Raw genomic sequence first — 23,576 nt, 5'->3', positions numbered from 1 at the left:
CACCTGTGATTACCGGAAAGGGCTTTTCTACAGGGGCTGCGCCGTATACTTTGTTTCAGGGAGTAACTAGTAATGTCGATGGGGCCAAGGATAAACTTGAGAGCCTAGAGGCAAGATTGAGGGCTGTGGAGGGGTATGAAAGTTATGGATTTGGGGATGTTTCTAGATTGAGCTTGGTTCCTGGCGTCAAAATTCCACATAAGTTCAAGGCGCCAGATTTTGAGAAGTATAAGGGAAATACATGCCCAAAGAGCCATCTAACCATGTTTTGCAAAAAGATGGCTGCATATGCTTACGATGAGCAGCTGCTCATTCATGTTTTTCAAGATAGTTTGGCTGGAGTGGCATTAAACTGGTATACCCATTTGGAGCCGACTCGAATTCGTTGTTGGGCAGACTTGGCTGATGCTTTTGTGAAGCAGTACATATACAATACACATGTCGCGCCAGATTGTTTACAGCTGCAAAACATGTCGAAGAAAGACAACGAAACTTTTAAGGAGTATGCTCAGCGGTGGAGGGAATTGGCTGCACAAGTTGAGCCGCCTTTGTATGATAAAGAAATGGTGGCAATGTTTGTAAATACGCTCCAACCACCATTTTATGAACATATGGTGGGAAATGTATCTTCAAATTTTGCCGATATCATCGTGATAGGCGAGCGAATAGAGATCGGGTTGAAAAATGGGAAGATTGCATATGGCTCGTCGGCGGGTGCAAACTCCAAAAAACCCAATTTCAACTCAGGGAAAAGAAAGGAGGGAGATGTGCATGCAGCATCTGCAACCCCCGTGTGGAGAGGTCAAGCTGCCACCCATAACTATCGACCATACTGGGGTCAACATCCACATGCAGCTAACGCGTCATTTGGTCATTAAATTAGACCTCAACAACAACCAGGGTACTATCAACCACAATACATTCCGATGAATAATTGGAGGGGTGGGGCAAATATAGGTTCCAATATGAATGTGGATCCCAATACTTATCCAAGAAGGAACCAGGAAAGAAATTATGTTAACTTTACCCCAATTCCTACAACTTATACGGAATTATTGCCTCATCTTATCAAACAAGGTTTAGTTGTTGTTTGTCCCCTGAAGCCTTTGCAGCCTCCGTACCCAAGAGGTTATGATGCAGATGCAAAGTGTAGTTATCATGGAGGGGCCGCTGGTCATTCCACTGAGAGGTGTCTGGCTTTCAAGCATAAAGTGCAGACTCTAATTGATTCTGGGTGGTTAAAGTTCCAAGAGGATAAGCCTAATGTCGAGGCCAATCCTTTATCGGGGCATGGAAGTGCTTCGACGAATGCTATCGAAGTGAAAGAACATGAGCTGGTGAGAAATGTGAAAGAAATCAGGAGCTCTAGGAGGTTTATTTTGGAGGCGTTGCTGAAAGTGGGTATCTTGAAGGGTGATTATGATGAGAGTATGGCATGCGTGCTTCACTCAGATGATGAGCACTCTATTGAGGAGTGTGTTGAGTTTGAAGAAATTCTGCAAGACCTGCTAGATCGTGGTCTGATGCAGGTATGTTACAAGAATGAGGATGGAGAGGTATTTGCACAAACTGGTGATGAATCCGGCATGATTGTACCAGAACCATTGGTGATTCGTTTCACTAAGACTATTTCTATCCCACCAACTCAAGGAAGGTCGCCTGTAGTTATCCATGTACCAGCCCCTTTTCCTTACAAGAACGAAAAAGCCGTCCCATGGAGATATGGGACGCATGCGTCAGGCGAAACGCAAAGCGTTGATCCTGTCGTCAAAAACATATCAGGGATAGGGGGAATGACTAGGAGTGGTCGAATTTTCACATCACCAGAGTTGGCTCGAGAAAGGGTTAATGATAAGGAAGCAACGATGGCCGCGAAGGCAAAAGAATTCTTAAAGGGGAAGGGTGCACAGACAGAGGAAATCCCCGACAAGGAAGAGAAGAGAGAAGTTTCTGAGGAGGAGGCTTGCGAATTTTTAAAATTCATACAACAAAGTGAATATAAGGTGGTGGAACAGTTAAATCGTATGCCTGCTCGTATATCCTTGTTAGACTTGCTCATGCATTCGGCATCACATAGAAAGTTGCTAATGAAGATACTCAGTGAGGCTCATGTGGAGCAAGGTATTTCGTTGAATAAATTCGAAGGTATTGTTGGCAATATTGTTGCTAATAATTATCTCACTTTTACGGATGATGAGATACCAGCTGAGGGAAGAGGGCATAACAAGGCTCTTCACGTCTCTGTGAAATGCCTGGATCATGTTATTGCGCGTGTTTTAGTGGACAATGGGTCCTCCTTGAATGTCATGCCGAAAGCAACTCTGGAAAAGCTACCTTGCGAAGGAATGCATATGAGGCCAAGTTCAATGATTGTGAGGGCGTTTGATGGCAGTAAAAGAGAAGTGATGGGAGAAGTGGATTTACCAATGCAAGTTGGCCCATGCGTTTTTCAAATAACATTCCAGGTTATGGATATCCTGCCAGCTTATAGTTGTCTGTTGGGGCGCCCATGGATTCATTCGGCGGGAGTTGTGCCTTCTACACTACACCAGAAGTTGAAGTATGTGATAGGAGATAAGCTGGTGATAGTATCAGGAGAAGAGGATCTTCTTGTGAGTGGACCATCATCCACGCGCTACATCGAGGCGGCTGAAGAAGCTCTCGAGACAGCCTTCCAATCGTTGGAAATTGTGGGAAATGCTTGTGTGGAACCGTTTCCAGTATATCCTCGCCTATCATGTGCTTCTATTATGATGGCCAAGATTATGATAAAAGAGGGCTATGTATATGGGGAAGGTTTGGGCAAATATCGGCAGGGGCGAACATTCCCTCTAGAAATTGTTGAAAATAAGAACAGATATGGCTTGGGGTACAAACCTACCAAGGAAGACAGGAAAAGGATGATTGAAGAAAGAAAAGAGCGCAGTCTGGCCCGTGCAGAAAGACGAGGGCCCAGAGAGAGCAAAATTCACATTGTTGACATCAAGGAAAGCTTTCGTAGTGCTGGGTGGATCAACACTGGCCAGATAGCAGCCGTGGAGGATGAAGAAAGGCCTCAAAGTTTGAGCTTTGTGTGGGCTTGCTCCCCTGATACTCAACTCGACAATTGGGAAACACTGGATTTACCTGTGATGCTTAATGTGAACAAAATGTAATAGTTTTAATTAAGCTTATAGTTTCGATTGGGGCTTTAGAACTGAGGTTTTGCGGATTGATTCTTTTTACTTTTCACTCAGCGTGATAATAAAGTTGCATTTCATCATCATTTGGCATTTTTCTTTGTTTATCTTATTTATTTATACTTTTTCATAAATTTAAATGATGCAGATGTGACAATGATTGTTTTGAAAATAATGATATCAATGTTCCTAATTTTGAGCACCCTATCAATAATACGGAAGATGATTTCGAAGATGATGTGGAACCCTCTCCAGAATTGTTGAGATTAGTGGAACAAGAATCTAAGGAGATAAAACCCCATCAGGAGGAGATTGAAATACTCAACTTGGGAGAGAAGGATGAGATAAGGGAAGTGAAAATCGGTACTAGTATGAAAACGGAAGTGAGGGAAAGATTGCGTGCCCTATTGAAGGAGTTTAAAGATGTGTTCGCATGGTCTTACAATGACATGCCGGGTCTGGATACTGATATTGTGCAGCATAAGCTCCCACTCAAGCCAGAATGCCCTCCAGTCAAGCAAAAACTAAGAAGAATGAAGCCGGAAATGTCACTAAAAATTAAAGAAGAGGTCCAAAAGCAATTTGACGCAGGATTTTTGGCTGTGGCAAGATACCCACAATGGGTAGCGAATGTGGTACCAGTGCCTAAGAAGGATGGGAAAGTTCGGATGTGTGTTGACTACCGTGATTTAAATCGTGCAAGTCCGAAAGATAATTTCTCGTTACCACACATTGATACTCTGGTTGATAATACGGCCAAATTTTCGTTATTTTCATTCATGGATGGATTCTCGGGATATAATCAAATTAAAATGGCACCGGAAGATATGGAGAAGACGACCTTTATCACGTTGTGGGGAACATTCTGTTATAAGGTGATGTCTTTCGGACTCAAGAATGCTGGGGCAACATACCAAAGGGCAATGGTGACACTCTTTCATGATATGATGCATAAGGAAATTGAAGTTTATGTGGATGACATGATTGCAAAGTCGGAATCAGAAGAGGAGCATATTTTCAATCTAAGGAAATTATTTGAGAGGCTGAGAAAGTACAAACTCAGGTTAAATCCTGCCAAATGCACGTTTGGAGTAAAGTCTGGAAAATTGTTGGGCTTTATTGTCAGCCAAAGAGGGATAGAAGTTGATCCGGACAAAGTAAGAGCGATAACGGAAATGCCTGCGCCCAGAACAGAAAAGGAGGTTCGAGGTTTTTTGGGAAGATTGAACTACATTGCTAGGTTCATCTCCCAATTAACTGCTACTTGTGAACCAATGTTCAAGTTACTACGGAAAAATCAGGCCGTAGTCTGGAATGAAGATTGTCAAGTTGCTTTTGAAAAGGTCAAACAATACCTGCAAGACCCTCCTGTATTGCGTCCACCTATGCCAGGAAGACCGCTCATTTTGTATTTGACCGTATTGGATAATTCAATGGGTTGTGTATTGGGTCAGCATGATGAAGACGGGAAAAGAGAGCATGCTATATATTACTTGAGCAAAAGATTCACAGATTGCGAACAACGATATTCGTCGTTAGAGCGAACTTGTTGTGCACTGGCGTGGGCTACTCATCGTTTAAGGCAATACATGTTGAGCCACTCTACTTGGTTGATATCTAAAATGGATCCTATCAAGTATATTTTCGAAAAGCCCGCTCTAACTGGAAGGATAGCTCGATGGCAGATGCTATTGTCAGAGTACGATATTGTATATGTTACTCAGAAATCTATCAAGGGTAGCGCTTTAGCGGAATATTTAGCCCATCAGCCCATTAATGATTATCAGCCAATGCAACCTGAATTTCCTGATGAAGATATCATGGCTTTATTTGCTGAGAATAAAGAGGACAAAAATGAAAAAGCCTGGACGGTATTATTCGATGGGGCCTCGAATGTAATGGGGCATGGAATAGGGGCAGTGCTTATCTCTCCTAAGAATCAATACATTCCAATGACGGCAAGGTTGTGTTTTAATTGCACGAATAATATCGCAGAATATGAAGCCTGTGCCATGGGAATTCGAGCAGCTATAAAGTCTAAAGCAAAAATTCTGGATGTATATGGAGATTCAGCTTTGGTCATCCATCAATTGAAGGGAGAATGGGAGACTAGGGATACTAAATTAATTCCATACCAAGCTTACATCAGGGGATTAATTGAGTATTTCGATTCCATCACGTTTAATCATATACCACGAGAAGATAATCAATTAGCAGACGCATTGGCTACCTTGTCATCGATGTTTGAAGTTGATCAAGATGCAGAATTGCCAATGATTGAAATGAAGAGTCATGCGAAGCCAGCGTATTGTCATTTTATCGAAGAGGAGGTAGATGGTAAACCTTGGTACTTTGATATCAAGCATTATCTTAGGACCCGAGAATATCCAGAGAAGGCATCAAAAAACGATAAAAGGGCGTTAAGGAGGTTGGTTGGCAGTTTCATTTTGAGTGGGGATATTCTATATAAGAGGAATCATGATATGGTTCTCCTTAGATGCGTAGATGCAAAAGAAGCCGAGCTGATACTAAAAGAAGTACACGAGGGTACATTTGGCACGCACATGAATGGGCACTCAATGGCCAGGAAGATACTGAGAGCGGGGTATTTTTGGTTGACTATGGAAAATGATTGTTGTACACATGTGAGAAAGTGTGAGAAATGCCAGGTATACGCAAGTAATATCAATGTTCCACCCACGACCTTGAACGTGTTGTCTGCACCATGGCCCTTTTCGATGTGGGGAATAGATGTCATCGGAGCTATAGAGCCAAAGGCGTCAAATGGACACCGTTTCATATTAGTTGCAATCGATTACTTCACCAAATGGGTTGAGGCCGCTTCTTATGCTAATGTGACTAGAAAGGTGGTGACCAAGTTCATAAAAAGGGAGTTGATTTGCAGATACGGGCTCCCTAACAGGATCATCACTGATAATGCCACTAACTTGAATAACCAGATGATGACAGAGTTATGTGAGGAGTTCAAAATTCATCATCTTAATTCTTCTCCTTATCGTCCAAAGATGAATGGGGCAGTAGAAGCTGCTAACAAAAATATCAAGAAGATTGTGCAGAAAATGGTAGTCACATATAAGGATTGGCATGAAATGCTTCCTTTTGCTTTGCATGGTTATCGCACTTCGGTACAAACATCGACTGGGGCAACGCCTTTCTCGCTCGTATATGGAATGGAGGCAGTACTTCCGTTTGAAGTGGAAATTCCGTCCTTACGAGTTTTAATGGAAACCCAATTAGAAGAGGCGGAATGGGTTCAAGCTCGTTTCGACCAACTCAATTTCATCGATGAAAAAAGACTAACAGCAGTATGCCATGGACAATTGTACCAAAGAAGAATGAAGAAGGCATTTGACAAAAAGGTACACCCAAGAGAATTTCATGAAGGTGAGCTGGTGTTGAAGAAGATTCTACCCATACAAAAGGATCATAGAGGCAAATGGACTCCAAATTATGAAGGGCCATTTGTAGTGAAGAAAGCATTTTCTGGCGGGGCACTAATTCTCACGAGAATGGACGGAGAGGAGTTACCATTGCCAGTTAATTCTGATGTAGTAAAAAAATTTTACGCATGATGATTCCGTGATAGTGGTTGCTATTAAGAGGATGTTGATATTATCTTCAACGCTTATTGTACGCTGTGTTTTATTCAATAAATTTCACGTGATTTCATTCATATTTTGGTTGTTTGCATTCCATCTGAAATATTGCATGTCACGCTGAGTTGTTAAGTAGTCAAGTGAAAATGGAAATGAAAATAAGTAAACACGTGTTGATAAAAGCATCACAGGTATGTCAGGTTGGCAAGCTCGGTCCTGGAGGATGTTGAAAAGGAAAAACGAAAAAAAGAAAAAAAAAGGTTACATGTTGAGTTTGTTGTTAATAAAGTTGTCAAGGACATAGTATTTTCGAAAAAAAAAAAGTTTTGAAAAATACCGTTGGTGAGTACTTCCCTGATTCAAGGTTTTGGGAGTAACCGGTGTTCTTTTCTTGATAAAGCATCTGCATTCACATTACTTGAACCCTAATGTTTTCGCTTCCCATAAGATGAAGGATTTCGCCATACGCCTAATATTGGGGCAGTTTTCATTATGTTACATATCACCGATAATCCGTTGATCAGGGAGATATATATATATATATATATATATATATATATATATATATATATATATATATATATATATATATATATATATATATATATATATAAAGAAACAAAGCAAAGGGAAAATGAAGTGGATGTGTCAAGCACTACATAGTTTTGTTTCAGGTTTAAATTCAAGAGAAAGTCAGACAAACAAGATTCAGAGTGACGTGTGGCCATTTTTCGTTATCCAATCGTCAAAAGCAGTTCATCCAATTGCACCCCTTTTGAGCCAAAATTCATAATTGTTTTCATCACCCTAGACAAGAATCATTAGCATATCGACGTCAACTTAAAAAGATACATCATAAGCATCCAAAGTTGAGGAGGAAATCTCTAGAAGGAAGAAAGAAAAACGAAACAAAAATGAAAAGGAAAGTATCATAAAGGACCACAGCAGGGGCAACAAAAAGAATGATCCAAAAGGAAAGAAAAAAAACAACAATAAAGGATGCCTGAAGTTCAAATCTCTAAAGACAGTTGACTGGGCACCTTGCAAATGATTCTTGTTTAAAAACTTTAACCGTCAAACACTTATTTGGGCCTTCATTATCCTTTCTTTCAAAACCTTTTGACCTTTAACCACGGTACAAGCTAATAAAAGTCCACGCTGACTGAAAACTGTTTGTCCTAATCTTTCTCACGAATTTAACTTGGAAACGGAATGATGTGGTGAACGACGCATTCAGTTAAAAAAAAAAAAAAAATGGGTCTCCCTGTCAATCGAAGATCATCCAATTTGGGGGGAATTCTTCATACACAAATCTTTTCACTTTTCCAAAGCATACTTATTGTGCAAAATTGGGGCAATATGGGAGCCCAACATGTTAATAGCACTTTCCCCCAAATAAGGGACACGCATACGTTAATATTTGCTCACAGAAAATCATTATTCATATGCTTTTCATAACCATTCTTCCACATCCTACAGGGTTCAAGTTAATTTGGATTGCAAAAAGCGATAAAAAGAATTTTAACTCAGGGTTACGCTTTCTTCCTGCTCATCAAAGGGTTTTATACATATCAACGTTGTTTTTAAGGAATGCGTTTTGAACGTACATCGTGTTTGATGACAATATTAACAATGGATTCCAAGCATGGAACTTTCAAAAAAAAAAAAAAAAATTGATGATGATGAGAAGCGAGAGTAAAAGAAAAGAACAAAATGAAAGTCTCATGTGTCTATGCATTCATGCACCATCATGACATAACATCGTCTCAGAGGAAGCGAGGAGAATTGTTTAACTCGGCATTTATCAACTTTTCAAAGCTACAAATCATGTTTTAATTTTCTGTTATCGGCCCTCTGCATGGCAATCGCCGGATTTAAATTTCTGTTCTGTGAGTTTGGCCCTCTGCGAGGCAATGGTCAAATCCAGGTTTTAATTTTCTGTTATCGACCCTCTGCATGGCAATGGTCGGATTTAAATTTCCGTTCTGTGAGTTTGGCCCTCTGCGAGGCAATGGTCAAATCCAGGTTTTAGTTTTCTGTTATCGACCCTCTGCATGGCAATGGTCGGATTTAAATTTCCGTTCTGTGAGTTTGGCCCTCTGCGAGGCAATGGTCAAATCCAGGTTTTAGTTTTCTGTTATCGACCCTCTGCATGGCAATGGTCGGATTTAAATTTCCGTTCTGTGAGTTTGGCCCTCTGCGAGGCAATGGTCAAATCCAGGTTTTAGTTTTCTGTTATCGACCCTCTGCATGGCAATGGTCGGATTTAAATTTCTGTTCTGTGAGTTTGGCCCTCTGCGAGGCAATGGTCAAATCCAGGTTTTAGTTTTCTGTTATTGACCCTCTGCATGGCAATGGTCGGATTTAAATTTTTGTTCTATGAGTTTGGCCCTCTGCGAGGCAATGGTCAAATCCAGGTTTTAGTTTTTTTGTTACTGATACTTTACTTGACATTGGTCGTTTGGCATCGTGACTTGAACCATTTGGTTTTTTTTTCTTCTTTCATGATTGAAACCCGGACAAAATTAGTGTCTTTATCTTTACTTAGCTTTACTTAAATAATACGAAAAGATTAAATTTTCATATTATTTAGTAATATCTAAGTAAAGAGGGGCAGCTGTCAACACTCAATTTTGTCCGGGTTGTAAAAAATTCTATTTTTATTGGTTATTTATTATTTTCCTTTTTTTTATTTTACCTTTTTGTTTTATTCTATTTTTATGTATTTAGATCTTTGCTTTTAATTCAATTTCTATTTTATTTCTTATTTTCCATTTTTTTTAATAGAGTTAATTAATCAAAATAATTAAAAAATTGAAAAATAAAATTAAAATTAAAAATAATGAAAATAAATAAAATAAAATTGAAATAAAAAATAAAAAATAAAAAAAAACGTGGAAAAGGGGGAGAGGATGAATGGGACGCGTGTCTGGAATGAGGGGGACAAGGTGGTTAAGGGAAGATTTTTCGAAGATTTTTGGAAGGAGAAAGGAGAGGAGACCAGGTGGTTAGGGGGAGATTTCCAAGATTTTGGGAAAGAAGAAAAGGAGGTTTTGATAGCTTTGGTGATTATCTTGGATCATCCATCGCTGAGGAATTTTTGACCATTTTTTGCACCGGCAGAGAACGAAAAACGCCAGCTACAAAGGTGAGAGATCATCGGAGACGAAGCAAAAAAGGCAAGCAGAGCTACAAGAGGTAAGCACTCACTCGTATGGATGTAATCAGGTAAGTTTGCTGCATTATGCTTCATTTTTTATGCTTGAAGTCGCCTTGTTTGAATATGTATCGTGGTAGGAGTCTTCCCCTTTCTCTATTCTACATTCTTACTGAAAATTTTCATCACTTTTCTCTAAGAACCCCTGCACATTGGAGCTCTGAAAATCCCTTTGGTGTCAATCCGTTTCAAAATACTTGAGCATCACGAGTTCTCCCAATTTCAACATTCTTTAATGCCTCTGTTCACCGCCCAACCAACAAAAAAATTGAATCATTAAGCAGAAATTCATACACAACCTATAATTCCCTTCCTCTGCAAGAAGAAGAAACAACCACCACACTGGTCTCACATAGCCAAAAAGCTCCAACTCACTCACTTCCAAGCCTCCACTAGGCTCCCATCATCATCTCGCCAACCCATTTTTACGTATGATCTTCCTAGAGTTAGTAGAGAAATCACACAGAGCACTACGTAATGAAACCAATGGTACCTGTCCTCTATTCATCCCTCACTTGCGCCAAATGAAACGAACCATTTAAAGTTAAATGCAAATACCTTAGTGTGGGTTTCAATTTCTTGAGTTTTAGAAGAATACAAGAGGGAATTTCCATAAAATTTCTTCCGTAAGCCATAAGCCATTTTTTCTCCTCATTCGAAAGTTGCAAGGACCCCATTTAACCTCACCGGCAGCGGCTGGTCTAGGTGGGGTCAGGAAGAGTTCATCCCAGGGAGTGCGTTTTCGTCATTCACGAGAAGGGAAAGAGAGAGTTGAACGCCGCAACCGGCGGTAGCTCCGGTGGAGTGTGGTGTCGCTGGCGACGTCGAGACTAATAGAAGGAGGTGGCGGTGGCTGGTTCCAGCCGAGGTGGCGGCAGCGTGCCTCCCAGATTTAGGGTTTTCCTGGTCAGAGAGAAAGAAACTTGGGTCTCTGGAGAGTGTGTGAGATAAGAGAGGGAGCTTACGGGAGGGTGTTGGATCTGAGTGGGTGAGGAATGGAAGGGAAGATACTGAACCCCTAGGAGATTCTAGGTTAGAAGCCAACCGGGTGGGCCAAACCCAGAACGAACGCACGTCATTTGGCCTTTTTCGAACGTTCGTCATCCAGCCACATCTTCCCGACGAACGCTCGTCCATAACGAGCGTTCGTCATCCGGCCACATCTTCCCAACGAACGCTCGTCCATAATGAGCGTTCGTCATCCAACCTCATTTTCCCAACGAACGCTCGTCCCAAACGAGCGCTCGTCATTCAGCCTCCACTTCCCACAGCTTCCCAACGAACGCTCTTCCATAACGAGCGTTCGTTATCCCACCTCATCTACCCAACGAACGCTCATCCCCAACGAGCGCTCGTCGACTAGCCTCCTCTTCTCAGCGTCCGTTCGTCACATCATCCAATGAACGCTCGTCATCTACCTTACTGTACTCAACGTACGTTCATCGTATCACCCAACGAACGCTCGTCATTCAGTCTATTTTTCTCAACGTACGTTCGTCACCTCTCCACAACGAGCGCTCGTGACTCTGAATCTTTTCCTAACGTACGTTCGGCCTTTACCACGGACCGTTCGTTATCCAAGCTTTTAGACTGACCGTTCGACATTATATTATTTTTATTTTGGTACCCCTATTTTTATTATTATTTAATTATTCATTTGCCTTTTTATTTATCTTATTTCATTTCATTTTTATTTTATTACTTTATCTTATTTATTTCTTTTAAATATCCAATTATTTCAAAATATATATATATATAATAATTTTACTTATATACATATATAAAATAGAAAATTACAAAAATTTGTTTTAAAGGTTAAGCACACGTGTGACCGCTCGCGTCGTCCTTGTGCTAAAAACCTTTTCTTCTTCTTTAAATAAATTTACAAAAGAAATAGTTTTGAAGGTTAAGCACACGTGTGACCGCTCGCGTCGTCCTTGTGCTAAAAACCTTTTCTTCTTCTTTAAATAAATTTACAAAAGAAATACGTTTTGAAGGTTAAGCACACGTGTGACCGCTCGCGTCGTCCTTGTGCTAAAAACCTTTTCTTTTCTTAAATAAAATTTCAAAAAATACGTTTAAAGGTTGAACACTCGTGTGATCGTTCGCATCGTCCTAGTGTTCAATACTTTTCTCTCTTATTTACGTAATATTAAACGAGGGTACGAGTGCTCGTGCGATCGTCCGCATCAGCCTAACACTCAATACTCTCAGGTCTTCCTAAATAAGTAAATAACGGTATGAGTGCTCGTGCGATCGTCCGCATCAGCCTAGCACTCAATACTCTCAGGTCTTCCTAAATAAGTAAATAACGATATGAGTGCTCGTGTGATCGTCCGCATCGTCCTAGTGCTTAATATCGTTATTTCTCTTTTTAAAAAAGATGATTAAAAATATTTAAATATCATTTTAAAGGTATGAGTACTCGTGCGACCGTTCGCGTTGGCCTAGTACTCATTACCTTCTTTTTCTCAAAAATATTAAAAAACATAAAATCTCCAAAAATTAAAAACATCTGCTTTTCCAAACAACAAACAATCTCTTAACTAGAACTACGTAACCATGATTTCTCATTTTGAATGAGAATACGTAGGAGCAAGGTCAATCCTTGTCGGGCCCAAAAAACTAAAAATATGTTTTGTTTATTTAGAATTTTATTTTAGGGGATAATTAAACATTTTGAAAAACCACATCATATTCGTGCATTTAGTTAAAGGTACTGCCTTAGGGCAGGCGTTGTGGGGTGCTAACACCTTCCCCACGCGTAACCGACTTCCGAACCCAATCTTTGGTTTTCGTGGACCGTGCTTTATCGTTTTGAGGTTTTTCCATAGTTTTCCATAATAAAATATGGTGGCGACTCCAAATCTCTTTTTAAAACCCGTTTCTTATTCGGATCGTCGTCCCGTCGCGATTCCGGTTGCGACAAACATACTCATCAAACACAACGTGAACTGATTCTTCAACACACATTGTTCTCTTATTGTATACCCAATAAGCTTTACTTATAAGTGAATATCCTATAAAAATTGCTTCATCAACCTTGGAGTCAAACTTACCAAGGTTTTCCTTTCCATTGTTTAGTACAAAACATTTGCATTCGAAGATCCTTAGATGTGAGATATTTGTCTTTCTTCTTTTGAATAGCTCATATGGAGTTACTTTCAACATTGATCTTATTACAGTTCTGTTCAAGACATAGCATTTTGTACTTACTGCATCTGCCCAGAAATACTTTGGCACGTTCCTTTCATTCAGCATTGTTCTTGCTAACTCTTCCAATGCCCTATTCTTTCTTTCAACCACACCATTTTGTTGAGGTGTTCTAGGTGCTGAGAAATTGTGAGATATTCTCATTTCTGCACAGTATTCATCAAATGTTTCATTCTGAAATTCTTTGACGTGGTCACTTATAATCGATTTGATTATGAGTTCCTTCTCATTTTGAATAATAGCAGCAAACTTCTTAAACACTTTGAATGTATCACTCTTGGCAGGGATGAAGAAGGTCTAAGTGAAGCGAGAATAGTCATCCACGATTACTAATCCATAAGAATTTCCACCTAGACTTTTCATCCTTGAGGGACTGAATAAGTCCATGTGTAGAAGTTGCAAAGGTCTGGAAGTTGACATCTCCCTTTTGTTCTTGAAGGACTACCTAGTTTGTTTTCCCTTTTGGCATGCATCACATAATCTCTCAGAAGCGTAGTGAATGTTGGGAGGACCAATGACAAGATCCTTTGATACTAGCTTGTTCAGTTGACCCATGTTGATGTGAGCTAGTCTCTTGTGCCACAGCTAGGCATCATCTTCCTTAGTCATCAAACAAACGACAGACTTGAATGACGTTTCTTTGAAGTCGATTATGTAGATATTATTATGTCTTTTTCCCACAAGTAACAACTCATCAGTTGAACCGTTGCTGGTCAGACAATATTTAGGTTCAAATGTAATCTTCAATCCTCTATCACATAGTTGACTGATGCTGAGTAGATTGTGCTTTAACCCCTCAACAAGAAGTACATTTTTAATTTCATAAGAAGAAGGAGTTTTGATTTTACCTATACCGATGATCTTTCCTTTGTTGTTGTCGCCGTATGTGACATAACCAGAAGTCTTGTAAGATATACTAATGAACTTTGTTGGATCTTCTGTCATATGTCTTGAGCATCCACTGTCCAGGTGCCACATGGAGCTTTTGGTTCCTTGTCTGAAGCATTGTTCTGCTGTCTCAGATTTTGCCATCATGATGAGATCCCTTTCATGTACATTTTCTTTGTTTTCACTTTGAATCCTGTCATCTTTCTTCATATTGAGGAATCTCGTAAATCTTTCAGCCTGCAGATTTAATCTTTGTGATCTGGAGCTGAACTTGTTGACACAAGTAACTTCTTTGTTTCGTGAAATCCCTGTTTCAAAATATTCATAGAAGCCGTTAGTAACAGAGTTTAATTTTTCATTACAAGTAGTTGATATTAGTTCAAATGCAGATTCACTTATCCTTCTTGTTTGAGAAACATAAGCCATTTTCCAAGAATGGTCGATTTAAAGAAAAAGATAATCGACTTGTTTTTCAAATATCTTGTGAAAACCAGCTCTAGTGCCAATTTTTAAAATAGAAAGGCTTAATTTCTCACACCAAGAGGGGGGTGAATTGATGAAATGTAAAAACAATTTTTCTTTAAATCTTTTTCGCAAAGTAGATGTCTTTAAAAGCTTTCTTGAAAAATAAAGTTGACTGAATGTAACAGAGTAGGGATAGAAAGATCAAACACTGGTTTTTATACTGGTTCGACCAAGCCTACATCTAGTGTCCTTCCTCACCAGGAAGCAAATGCACTATAATGATCAAGGTTTTTACAACAAGGCTTTTATAGAGACCTCCACGTCAAAAATATAAAACACCTCTCTAACCCTCTAATCAAAATATAGGCATACAACACACAAAGACCAGCAACAAGATGTCCCCTCTCCTACCGTCTTCAACCCATTGAGAAACCCCTCAAAGTCAAGAACGCCGCACGTTCTTCTTCCTATAATCACAACAGGGAAATAACCCAATCTTTAATAGATTGTCAACTCTGATCTTCTAGCAACACCTCTCTGTGCAGATTTGATCAGCTCTTTCAAAGCATTGCTCTTCAAGAAATCACAAGAGATTATCACCACAGTCTTCATCTTTAATTCTTGCAGCATTTTGCTCTTCTTTGTAAGATCACACCTTTCTGTAATGAATATGAAAATGTTAGAATTCATAAAATTTCTTATAGAATTCAAATTTGCGTCAATATATAGATAAACACATCTCAGATGCATTTTAGTCGACTTAGCTACTAATGCAGTCGAATACCACAATTCAGTTAAGGCAGTTAGTAGCAATCAATGCAGTTAATTGAATGGACAAGTAATGCAGTCGAATCACAATAAATTCTTGGTCAACATATTTAAAAATATAGTCGTTGTAACATTTAATACAAGCATTAACAAAATTTCAAACTTGTAACAAACTTAGTCGAATGAAGGTTGCAATTAGTCGACTATATAACACAGTTACACAAAATTTTGAAAAACTTTCACTTTAGAAATCTCGCAGAACACTTTGAAAATGGTTTGTGCGAAGACACGAGTTTTAATCGACTCACCCCATAATGAACTGATGAGTCAATATTTTCTTGACTTCACTTAGTTTATTGTACCGAATTTAATTAGGGAAGTGTGCTTAAATGTCCAGTATTTCCCCATTTTTGCTAATTGTGCTTAATTTGACCAGAAATTCTTATTTTTTATTAATTTGAATTATTTGAGGCTAATTATTTGCATTATTAATTGTAGGGAAATTGTTGGATTATAATTTGGTACATTTGGAGGGTTGTCACATAATTCAAGACTCTCCAAAAAAAAGTGTGCAGAAAAAAAGGGCACTACGGTGATTTCACTCTTTGGACTTTTGAGAAAGGGGTGCTTCAATATGAAAGGGGAGTGGCGTCCAGTAAAAAAACCATGTTGCTCATGGGTTAAAAAAGGACGCTGGATTCAGTGGATGATGTTATACACGCTGTTACGGAGCAGTGTTTTTTTAGTGTTTCATCCTACACCTCCAAAATCTCATCCTGCATTTCTAAAAATTTCACTTTTAACCTTCTGACATCTCATCACTATCCTACACCTTTAACTTTATAAAAAAATTTATTTTTAATTTTAATAAATATATTTTTATTTTATTTTCTTTTTCTTGTTAAAAAGACTCTACACCACCTTAATAATAATTAAATTTAAAATTCTAATATTATTTAATATAATATTATATTTTAATAATTATTAAAATATAATTTATATTATAATAATAGTTATATTAAAAATATAAAAATAAAATAATTAAAAAATAATAATAACAAAAAAGTAAAATTATATTAAATAAAATATTTAATATATTCAAATACATTAAATTATATTATTATATTAAATTAAATTAAATAATTATTAAAATTTAAATAATAAACAAAATTTTAAAACAATTATTTATCAAATAACAAATAAAATTATATTAAATAAAATATTTAATATATTCAAATACATTAAATTATATTAATATATTAAATTAAATTAAATAATTATTAAAATTTAAATAATAAACAAAATTTTAAAACAATTATTTATCAAATAACAAATAAAATTATATTAAATAAAATATTTAAATATACTAAATTATATTAAAATATTAAATTAAATTAAATAATTATTAAAATTTATATATAAAATAAAATTTTAAAAACCTTTCTTTATCGGATATCTATATCTGATTCAAAACTTATCGGATATCTATATCCGATTAACAAATTTTTCAAAATTTTGTTTTTTTTAAATTTTAATAATTATTAAATTAAATTTAATATTTTAATATATTTAAATATATTAAATATAATTTTAAGTATTATTTTTATTTTCATTTTTATTCTTATTTTAGTTGTTATTTTTCAATTTTAACTATTTCAAAAATATAAATTATATTTTATTAATTATTAAAATATAAAAATATAATAAGTAATATTATAATTTTTATTTAAGTTTAATATTTATTAAATTTTAAATAAAAAGCAAAAGTATTAACATATTTTATAGATTTTAATATATAAATAAGATTTTTAAAATTTTCATTTTTATTTAAAATTTAATAATTATTTAATTTATTTTAATATTTTATTATAATTTATTATATTTGATATATTCAATCAAATTTATTATTATTATTATTATTTATTATTATTATTTTTTTTATTATTTTTATTTTATTTTTATGTTTTTAATATAACTATTATTATAATATAAATTATATTTTAATAATTATTAAAATATATAATTATTTTAAATAATATTTAAATTTTAAATTAAATTAAATTAAATTATTATTAAGATAGTGAAGATTGTTTTTAATAAAAAAGAAAAAAAATGGAAAAATATTTATTAAAGTTAAAAATAAAGTTTTGAAAAAGTTGGAAGTGTAGGATGAGATGCCAGAAGGTTAAAAGTGAAATTTTGGAAGGTGCAGGATGAGATCTTGGAGATGTAGATGAAACACTCGTGTTTTTTTATGAGAAAAAAAAGTGGTGTAGTGTCACGATTGGTAAGAAAGCACACAACTGAATCACTTGGGCTTAAAAGAAAAGATGCTGGCTGGAAGGAAATAATACACAAGCGGCCCACGGGAATTAATTCTGGTCCAGCTTGGGAGGTGTCACGGCATGGTGTGCTGGATAAAAGAAAGGGCTGCACATCCAGCAGCTTGGAGAGGAAACACGGTCCAACAAGCAAAGAGGAAGCCACGTCCATGTGAGAGGAGCTTCAAAAAGCAATTGGCTGAATTCAATTGTGTGTGCGCTGTCCAGCGAAGCCCATGGGCAACTTATACTTGGAGCATCCAGCCACGGGAAATGGAATATTAGGAACCATCCGCCACTTGTTTTAGGGAGCTCATGTTCGTCCAACAGCAAGCAGCACACGGACAGGGGAGCAAAATTCATTTTTTTATTTCTTTGGAAGCAAACGGTGCTAGAGGTGTGTGGTCCAGCCGCCACCTAAGTAAAAGAGATTTTTTGGCTTAAAATAAGAGAGCACGGAGATTGATATGCTTCATGGAGTGAAGCACGCGTGTGCGCGGAAAGTGGGTGGAAGAAATTCTCGGTTTTTCCAGCAACACGCTAGAGTGTCACGGACACTGCACATGGAGGGAATCATCCTTCATTTTGAGAGCAGCCACCAAGAGCAAGGGATGTAGCGCGGAAGGAGAAAAATGAGGCACATGGGTGATTGAAAAGGGAAGCACTTTCATTTCGTTTTGTTGAAGCAGCGCTGTCACGGCCAGCTGGAGATGCACACACGGAGCTGCTGCTGCCACGTCCAGCATAGGATTTCACTCTTCATTTTCGGTCATGTCCAGCAAAGAAGGGAGTTGCTGTCACTCGCGTACATTCATATTTTTTTCTTAGGAAAATGCTGACTCATGATAGAAGAGAGCGGTGCATTCAGCTTTTCAAGTGCTGCCCCAATCTCTATTTGCATTTAAATGCTTAGCTTGCATCTTAAATTGGTTCACACACTTTCTTGAAGTTACATTCCAGCTGCACGGGTTTCTAAGTTACAATGTGCTTTTCAATTATTAGCTTGAATGTTACAATTTTTTATTCCTGCTCATACTTTGTCTGAGTTAGCAATGACATTCTAATGATTCACGTAACTTGCATTGAATTTTATTCTGCGGCATTGTGCTTTAAATTGGTGACGCGTCACATTCAAAAATAAGATATGCATTTTCGTTAAATTTTAGTTTCTTGCTTGTGCTTCCAAGGCTGAGTTTACGGTTTTTGTTCATTATGATGACTATTATATTTGATTTATTATTTTTGTTCATTATGCTATTGTCTAGTTTAGTTTCTTTATTTTCCTGCATTTTCAATTTTTTCACTAGCTTTAGAGACCGTTCGGTCTCAATGTAGAATCGTTTGGTCATCTGTAGGATCGTTCGGTCTTCATGCTTTGTTCATTTATTTCAATGTTTTCAATTATGTTTGGTTGTATTTAATTTTCAGTTTTAATTTAGTTCATTTCTAATCAAGAAAACACTTTCAAAGCCCCTCACTACGTGTTTGACCTAAGTCTCGAACCACATTTGGTCATTGAGAGACGACCTAGGAGTCACTTCATAGCACTATACTGCGTTCTTAATGCACATCAAATTTGATGGGTCGCGATAGCCGCATCATGAACCCTCCGTGCGAGAATGACCAGCAACTGAGCAAAGGAAAATGAGCCTCCTCTTCTGCAAAACACAACCCAAACCAAAATGGAAGAATAAAACCTCCTCCATTGCTCTGCAAAATTCGAAACCAAAGCCTGAAACGGGACACAGATCAGTGCTTCTCTCCCTTTAAGGCGAAGCAGAAAAGGAAAAGAGAAAGGGAGCCTCCCTCCTTGCACCACGAATCGGACCGACCAACGTCCTTGTGCAGTCGCCGCGACCTCGCTGCACCATCGTTCTTTTATCATCGCGCCTCCGCTGCGCCTCCACAAGGTATCTGCCTCTGGTCGAAAACGCCGAATATTCTCGCCCCCAACGTTGAGTTTGTTCGCGTGAAAAGAGAAAGGGAAGAAGCTTCAAGCTTTTGGAGTTTTGCGTTTAATTGGAACAAAGAAGAGATGCGGAAAGAGTTTTCCCTTACGCGACCTCAGGGGGCTGCACTTAAATTTTACATTTTTCCCGCTTAGTTATTCCCTAAATCTGATTCAACATATGTGCAATCCAAATTTTTAAAACAAAACTCGTTTTTAATGTCACGTGAGATTAAGAAATACACTTTTAATGTCACGTAACCCAAACTTAAACAGCTGTTTGTCCAATTTGACGGCAGGCCTCTAATTGCTTCAATTTTACAACAAAAAAAGAACTCAATTGAGACGCCGAAAAAAAGAGAGACTTATTTGAGATTCTGGAGCAAAATAGGAACCTACCGAGACAATAAATCTTTTTTATTCTCTAGAAAGACCACTTTGGGTAAAGCAATTATACATCGGATTTCAAGCCCTGAATCTAGAAGTGATAACAGAATTACTTAATGAGAGTTATTTGAATCAAAAACTGCAATTTGGTTAATGTTTTACAAGGTGTATTTACTAGACTCGACAATCCCGTGCATAACTCCGAATGGAAAAAGCTTATTAGATTTATCAACCTGATAGAGTTTTTCTTGGATTCAGAGATATATGTTGGATTGTTCAATTCTGTAATTACATTTCTGAAAAACATTTACCGGATTTTAGGTTTCGATATACACTCTCTCATATTAGGTAACATAACTGTTACATCCAAATCTAGGGCTTCAAACCGAAATTGTCATTCTGGTATACATGAACCTTACTCGAATTATGTAATTCAATTCCTTAAGGACGGATTAGTTATTTAAGAAATGATTTATGCAGTCAAAATCATATGCAATTATGTTAAGAATTTTTTAGTGATATTAATTTGTGTTGTTTGTATAGTTGGTTATAATTTTGATACTGGAGATGGAAGTTTATTCTTTAGGGTTTAAGGAATCAAATGATGATATAGATCTTACATCTAGAATGAGTGTGATGTGTTTGTGTTAAACTTCTTAAGAAAAATCCAAGAAAATTCCCATTGGACACTAAAATAATCAAAAAGTTATCGTGAAGGTATATTTTAAAAGAGTTCAAACGAGGGAGAGGAGGTTGAAGAACTATGATATGTTAACAAATTTTTTTAACAACTTTTTGACAATAGACTATGTGTCACTATTTTATTGGTTCGTATATTTAAAACAGACCAATCACAAGCTATCACATACACTGTTGTAAAAAAATTGTCAAAAAAAGTTGTTAAAAAACATTTTTCGAGATTAAATTCTAACAAATAAACGAGAGAACAATAATGAACATAAAAGATGCATAAGCATAAAGAGCAAGAACATAAAAGAACATGGAATAAAATACCAAAAGATGAAAAGAATAAGAGGGGATAGGGAATGGAATGAGGCACAACACTTAAGGGATAGCAAAGTCTCTCCAACTCAAGATAAGTGGTGATTGTTGCCACTTGAACCAAGGTTTAAGTTAAGACCAATGGTAAACACTCTCACAAGAGCAAAATTCACAAATTCATACAAAGGTGTCTCTCAAATTCAATATTAATCGATCATTTACATGTGGTTTAGAGGCTCCCTTAACTAAGCATGGTTAAGGATCTCTTAGCAAATACGAAATGTTACCAAGGTAACATAGGCAACCCATGATTTCTTCCTTGTGTCCAAGCCATCTAAAATGTCAACAAAAGTATCTTTTTTCTCTCCAAGGCTCTCTCCCACATTTTTTACCATCTAGAAGTGGCTTATCAAATGAAGTAACTCAAAGCTTCAACATGGAAGACATCATTTTTGTGATTGGAAGTAAAATGGCACATATAGATTATAATAGACCTTTCAGAACTGATGAGATATTTTCTACACATGATAAGTTATTTGAGTGGGTGCAAGGTATTGCTTTTTAGCTTGGTTTTATTGTTGTTATTATGAGATTTAATAAAACTAATGGCCAACCTGGAAGGAAGACAGATGCGTTGTTAAGAATGAAAGGGATGGAAAGTATAGGAAATATAAATCCAATGTGCAACCTAGTATAACTAGCACAAGAAAATGCGATTATCCTTTTAAATTGCGAGGTAAACCAATTGGTAATAGAGAGGAGTGGGTATTGAAGGTAATATGCGAGTCTGAGAACCATGATTTGTTAAAGACTTTAGTTGGTCACCTTATGTTCGAATATCAAAACCACATGAACATTCAATACTTGTTAACATGACTAAGAGTCTAGTTAGCCTACAAACATTATGCTTACCCTGAAAGAAAATAATGTGACAACAATAAAGCAATTGTATAATGCAAGATATACTTGCAAACGATATTTGAGAGGGTGCAAAAATGAATTGCAACAATTAATGATGTTGCTCAAACGTGATAAGTATATTCATTTTAGTATATGTGTAGAGGATTCTGATGTGGTAACACTTGTTATAGTAACACTTCTAGACCATGCAGTCCATACAAACGCACTACATTATGTAATCTGGTATCTCATTTGTTAACTGGAACATATAATCTGATTATCTTCTTCAAAACAAAACCAAAAGTTACACCTCTCCTCCAAAATCTGGCAACCAAGAACACCTTTACAAACATAAACAAAATTCCATTGCTGAAAATAAAATAGTATTTACCACGTGGCATACCGTTAGTCACATCATAAAAAATGAACGATATTGGTGTTGGAAAATTAAATCTTGAGTTTCTATAAAAAGAGAGATGAAAATGAATGAATATTTAAAAAAAAATGAACTAAAACCAAAATCGCATAATGGCTGAGGGACAAAAGATACTTAACCCTTTATATGTTCATTTTGTTAATCTTTATTTAATGTACGACTATAACTTCACACTTCAATTCCTCGTAGCTATAAAATGTTGAAAAGCATACCAAAGGAATACTGTAATAAAGAAATAGAAATTTGAAGTTTCTTAATATTTCAATGCTGAAATAAATACATATTGTTATAAAGAATAACCAATAACAAAGATGTTTAAACAACAAAAATACAATATTATTATAAAACAGCTTTTTTAGACTACTTACCAAAATTGTTTCCTTGTTGTAAGTTTGTACCTATTCGGTTTAATTTGATAATGGTGATTACGAAAGGTGAGGATCGTGCACTCAAATGAGGCACTTTTTTCTTTTACTTAATTTGATTTTTTTTTAAATGTATGCTGGCATATAACAAGTTTAAAAACACAAAGGAGAAGAAGAACAAATTGGAAGGAAATAATATGAAAAGAAACAATTTTTTTTGTATTTTTTAATTATTTGGAAAACAGGAAATTTAGAAATGTAATAAGGAACAAGTTTGAATCGAAAAGAAAAAACCAATATTTTTTAGGGTTTTTTAAAAAGGCTATAGCAGAAAGAAACGCAAGGTAATTAAAAGCAAACTTAAAATATACAGAAAATATATGTTTCTTAAGCTTCTTTATTTTTTTTTAAGTTTAAACCCTCGGATGGTCCTCGTATTTATATGAGGGATGGTCCTCGTATTTATATGGGAATCTCAAATGGGTCATTTTTTTTTCGGTCTCAATTGGGTCCATAAACTTGTAAATTTGAGCCGATTAAGCTATCTCCGTTAACTTTTCACTGACGTCGTTTAACTGTGCTGAGGTGTATTTTTTTTTACATGAAGTGGCATTCTATATTAAATTAATGGCGGAGGCATGACGCCCTGATAAGGAGAAACTCGATTAAGTTTATGTGCTTTGATAGATGATAAGGAGAAACTCGATTAGGTTTATGTGCTTTGATGGAGGTGCAGAGCGTTCTAGTTCTGGTCATGGAAGCACGATTTAGGATTAGGGACTTGATTTTGTTAATAATTAAAAAACAATTTATTTCTTTTTATTAAATTTTAAAATTTGTTGAAATGTTTAAAAAATGTTTTATTTTGAA

The 23,576-nt window shown here is 36.6% G+C and overlaps 1 protein-coding gene across 1 annotated transcript; it reads left to right on the top strand.

The window, feature by feature from the left end:
• The first annotated feature begins 1,850 nt into the window (after positions 1-1,850).
• On the top strand, positions 1,851-3,155 carry LOC148199076 (uncharacterized). Its single transcript, XM_088112570.1, has one exon. It carries the CDS (start codon positions 1,866-1,868, stop codon positions 3,153-3,155), a length of 1,290 nt encoding a protein of 429 aa, XP_087968696.1. The 5' UTR covers positions 1,851-1,865.
• The last annotated feature ends 20,421 nt before the right edge of the window (positions 3,156-23,576 follow it).

The sequence above is a fragment of the Vigna umbellata genome, chromosome 4 (assembly GCF_029865625.1).
Source record: "Vigna umbellata cultivar VRB3 chromosome 4, Vumbellata_1.0, whole genome shotgun sequence".
Taxonomy (NCBI): Eukaryota; Viridiplantae; Streptophyta; class Magnoliopsida; order Fabales; family Fabaceae; genus Vigna; species Vigna umbellata.
Note: the sequence above shows the minus strand (reverse complement) of the source record. Positions and strands in the feature narration are given on the sequence as shown.

What these genes read in the sequence shown, in the direction of transcription:
- LOC148199076 (XM_088112570.1), top strand. Translation starts at nt 1,866, where the DNA reads ATGGCCGCGAAGGCAAAAGAATTCTTAAAGGGGAAGGGTGCACAGACA.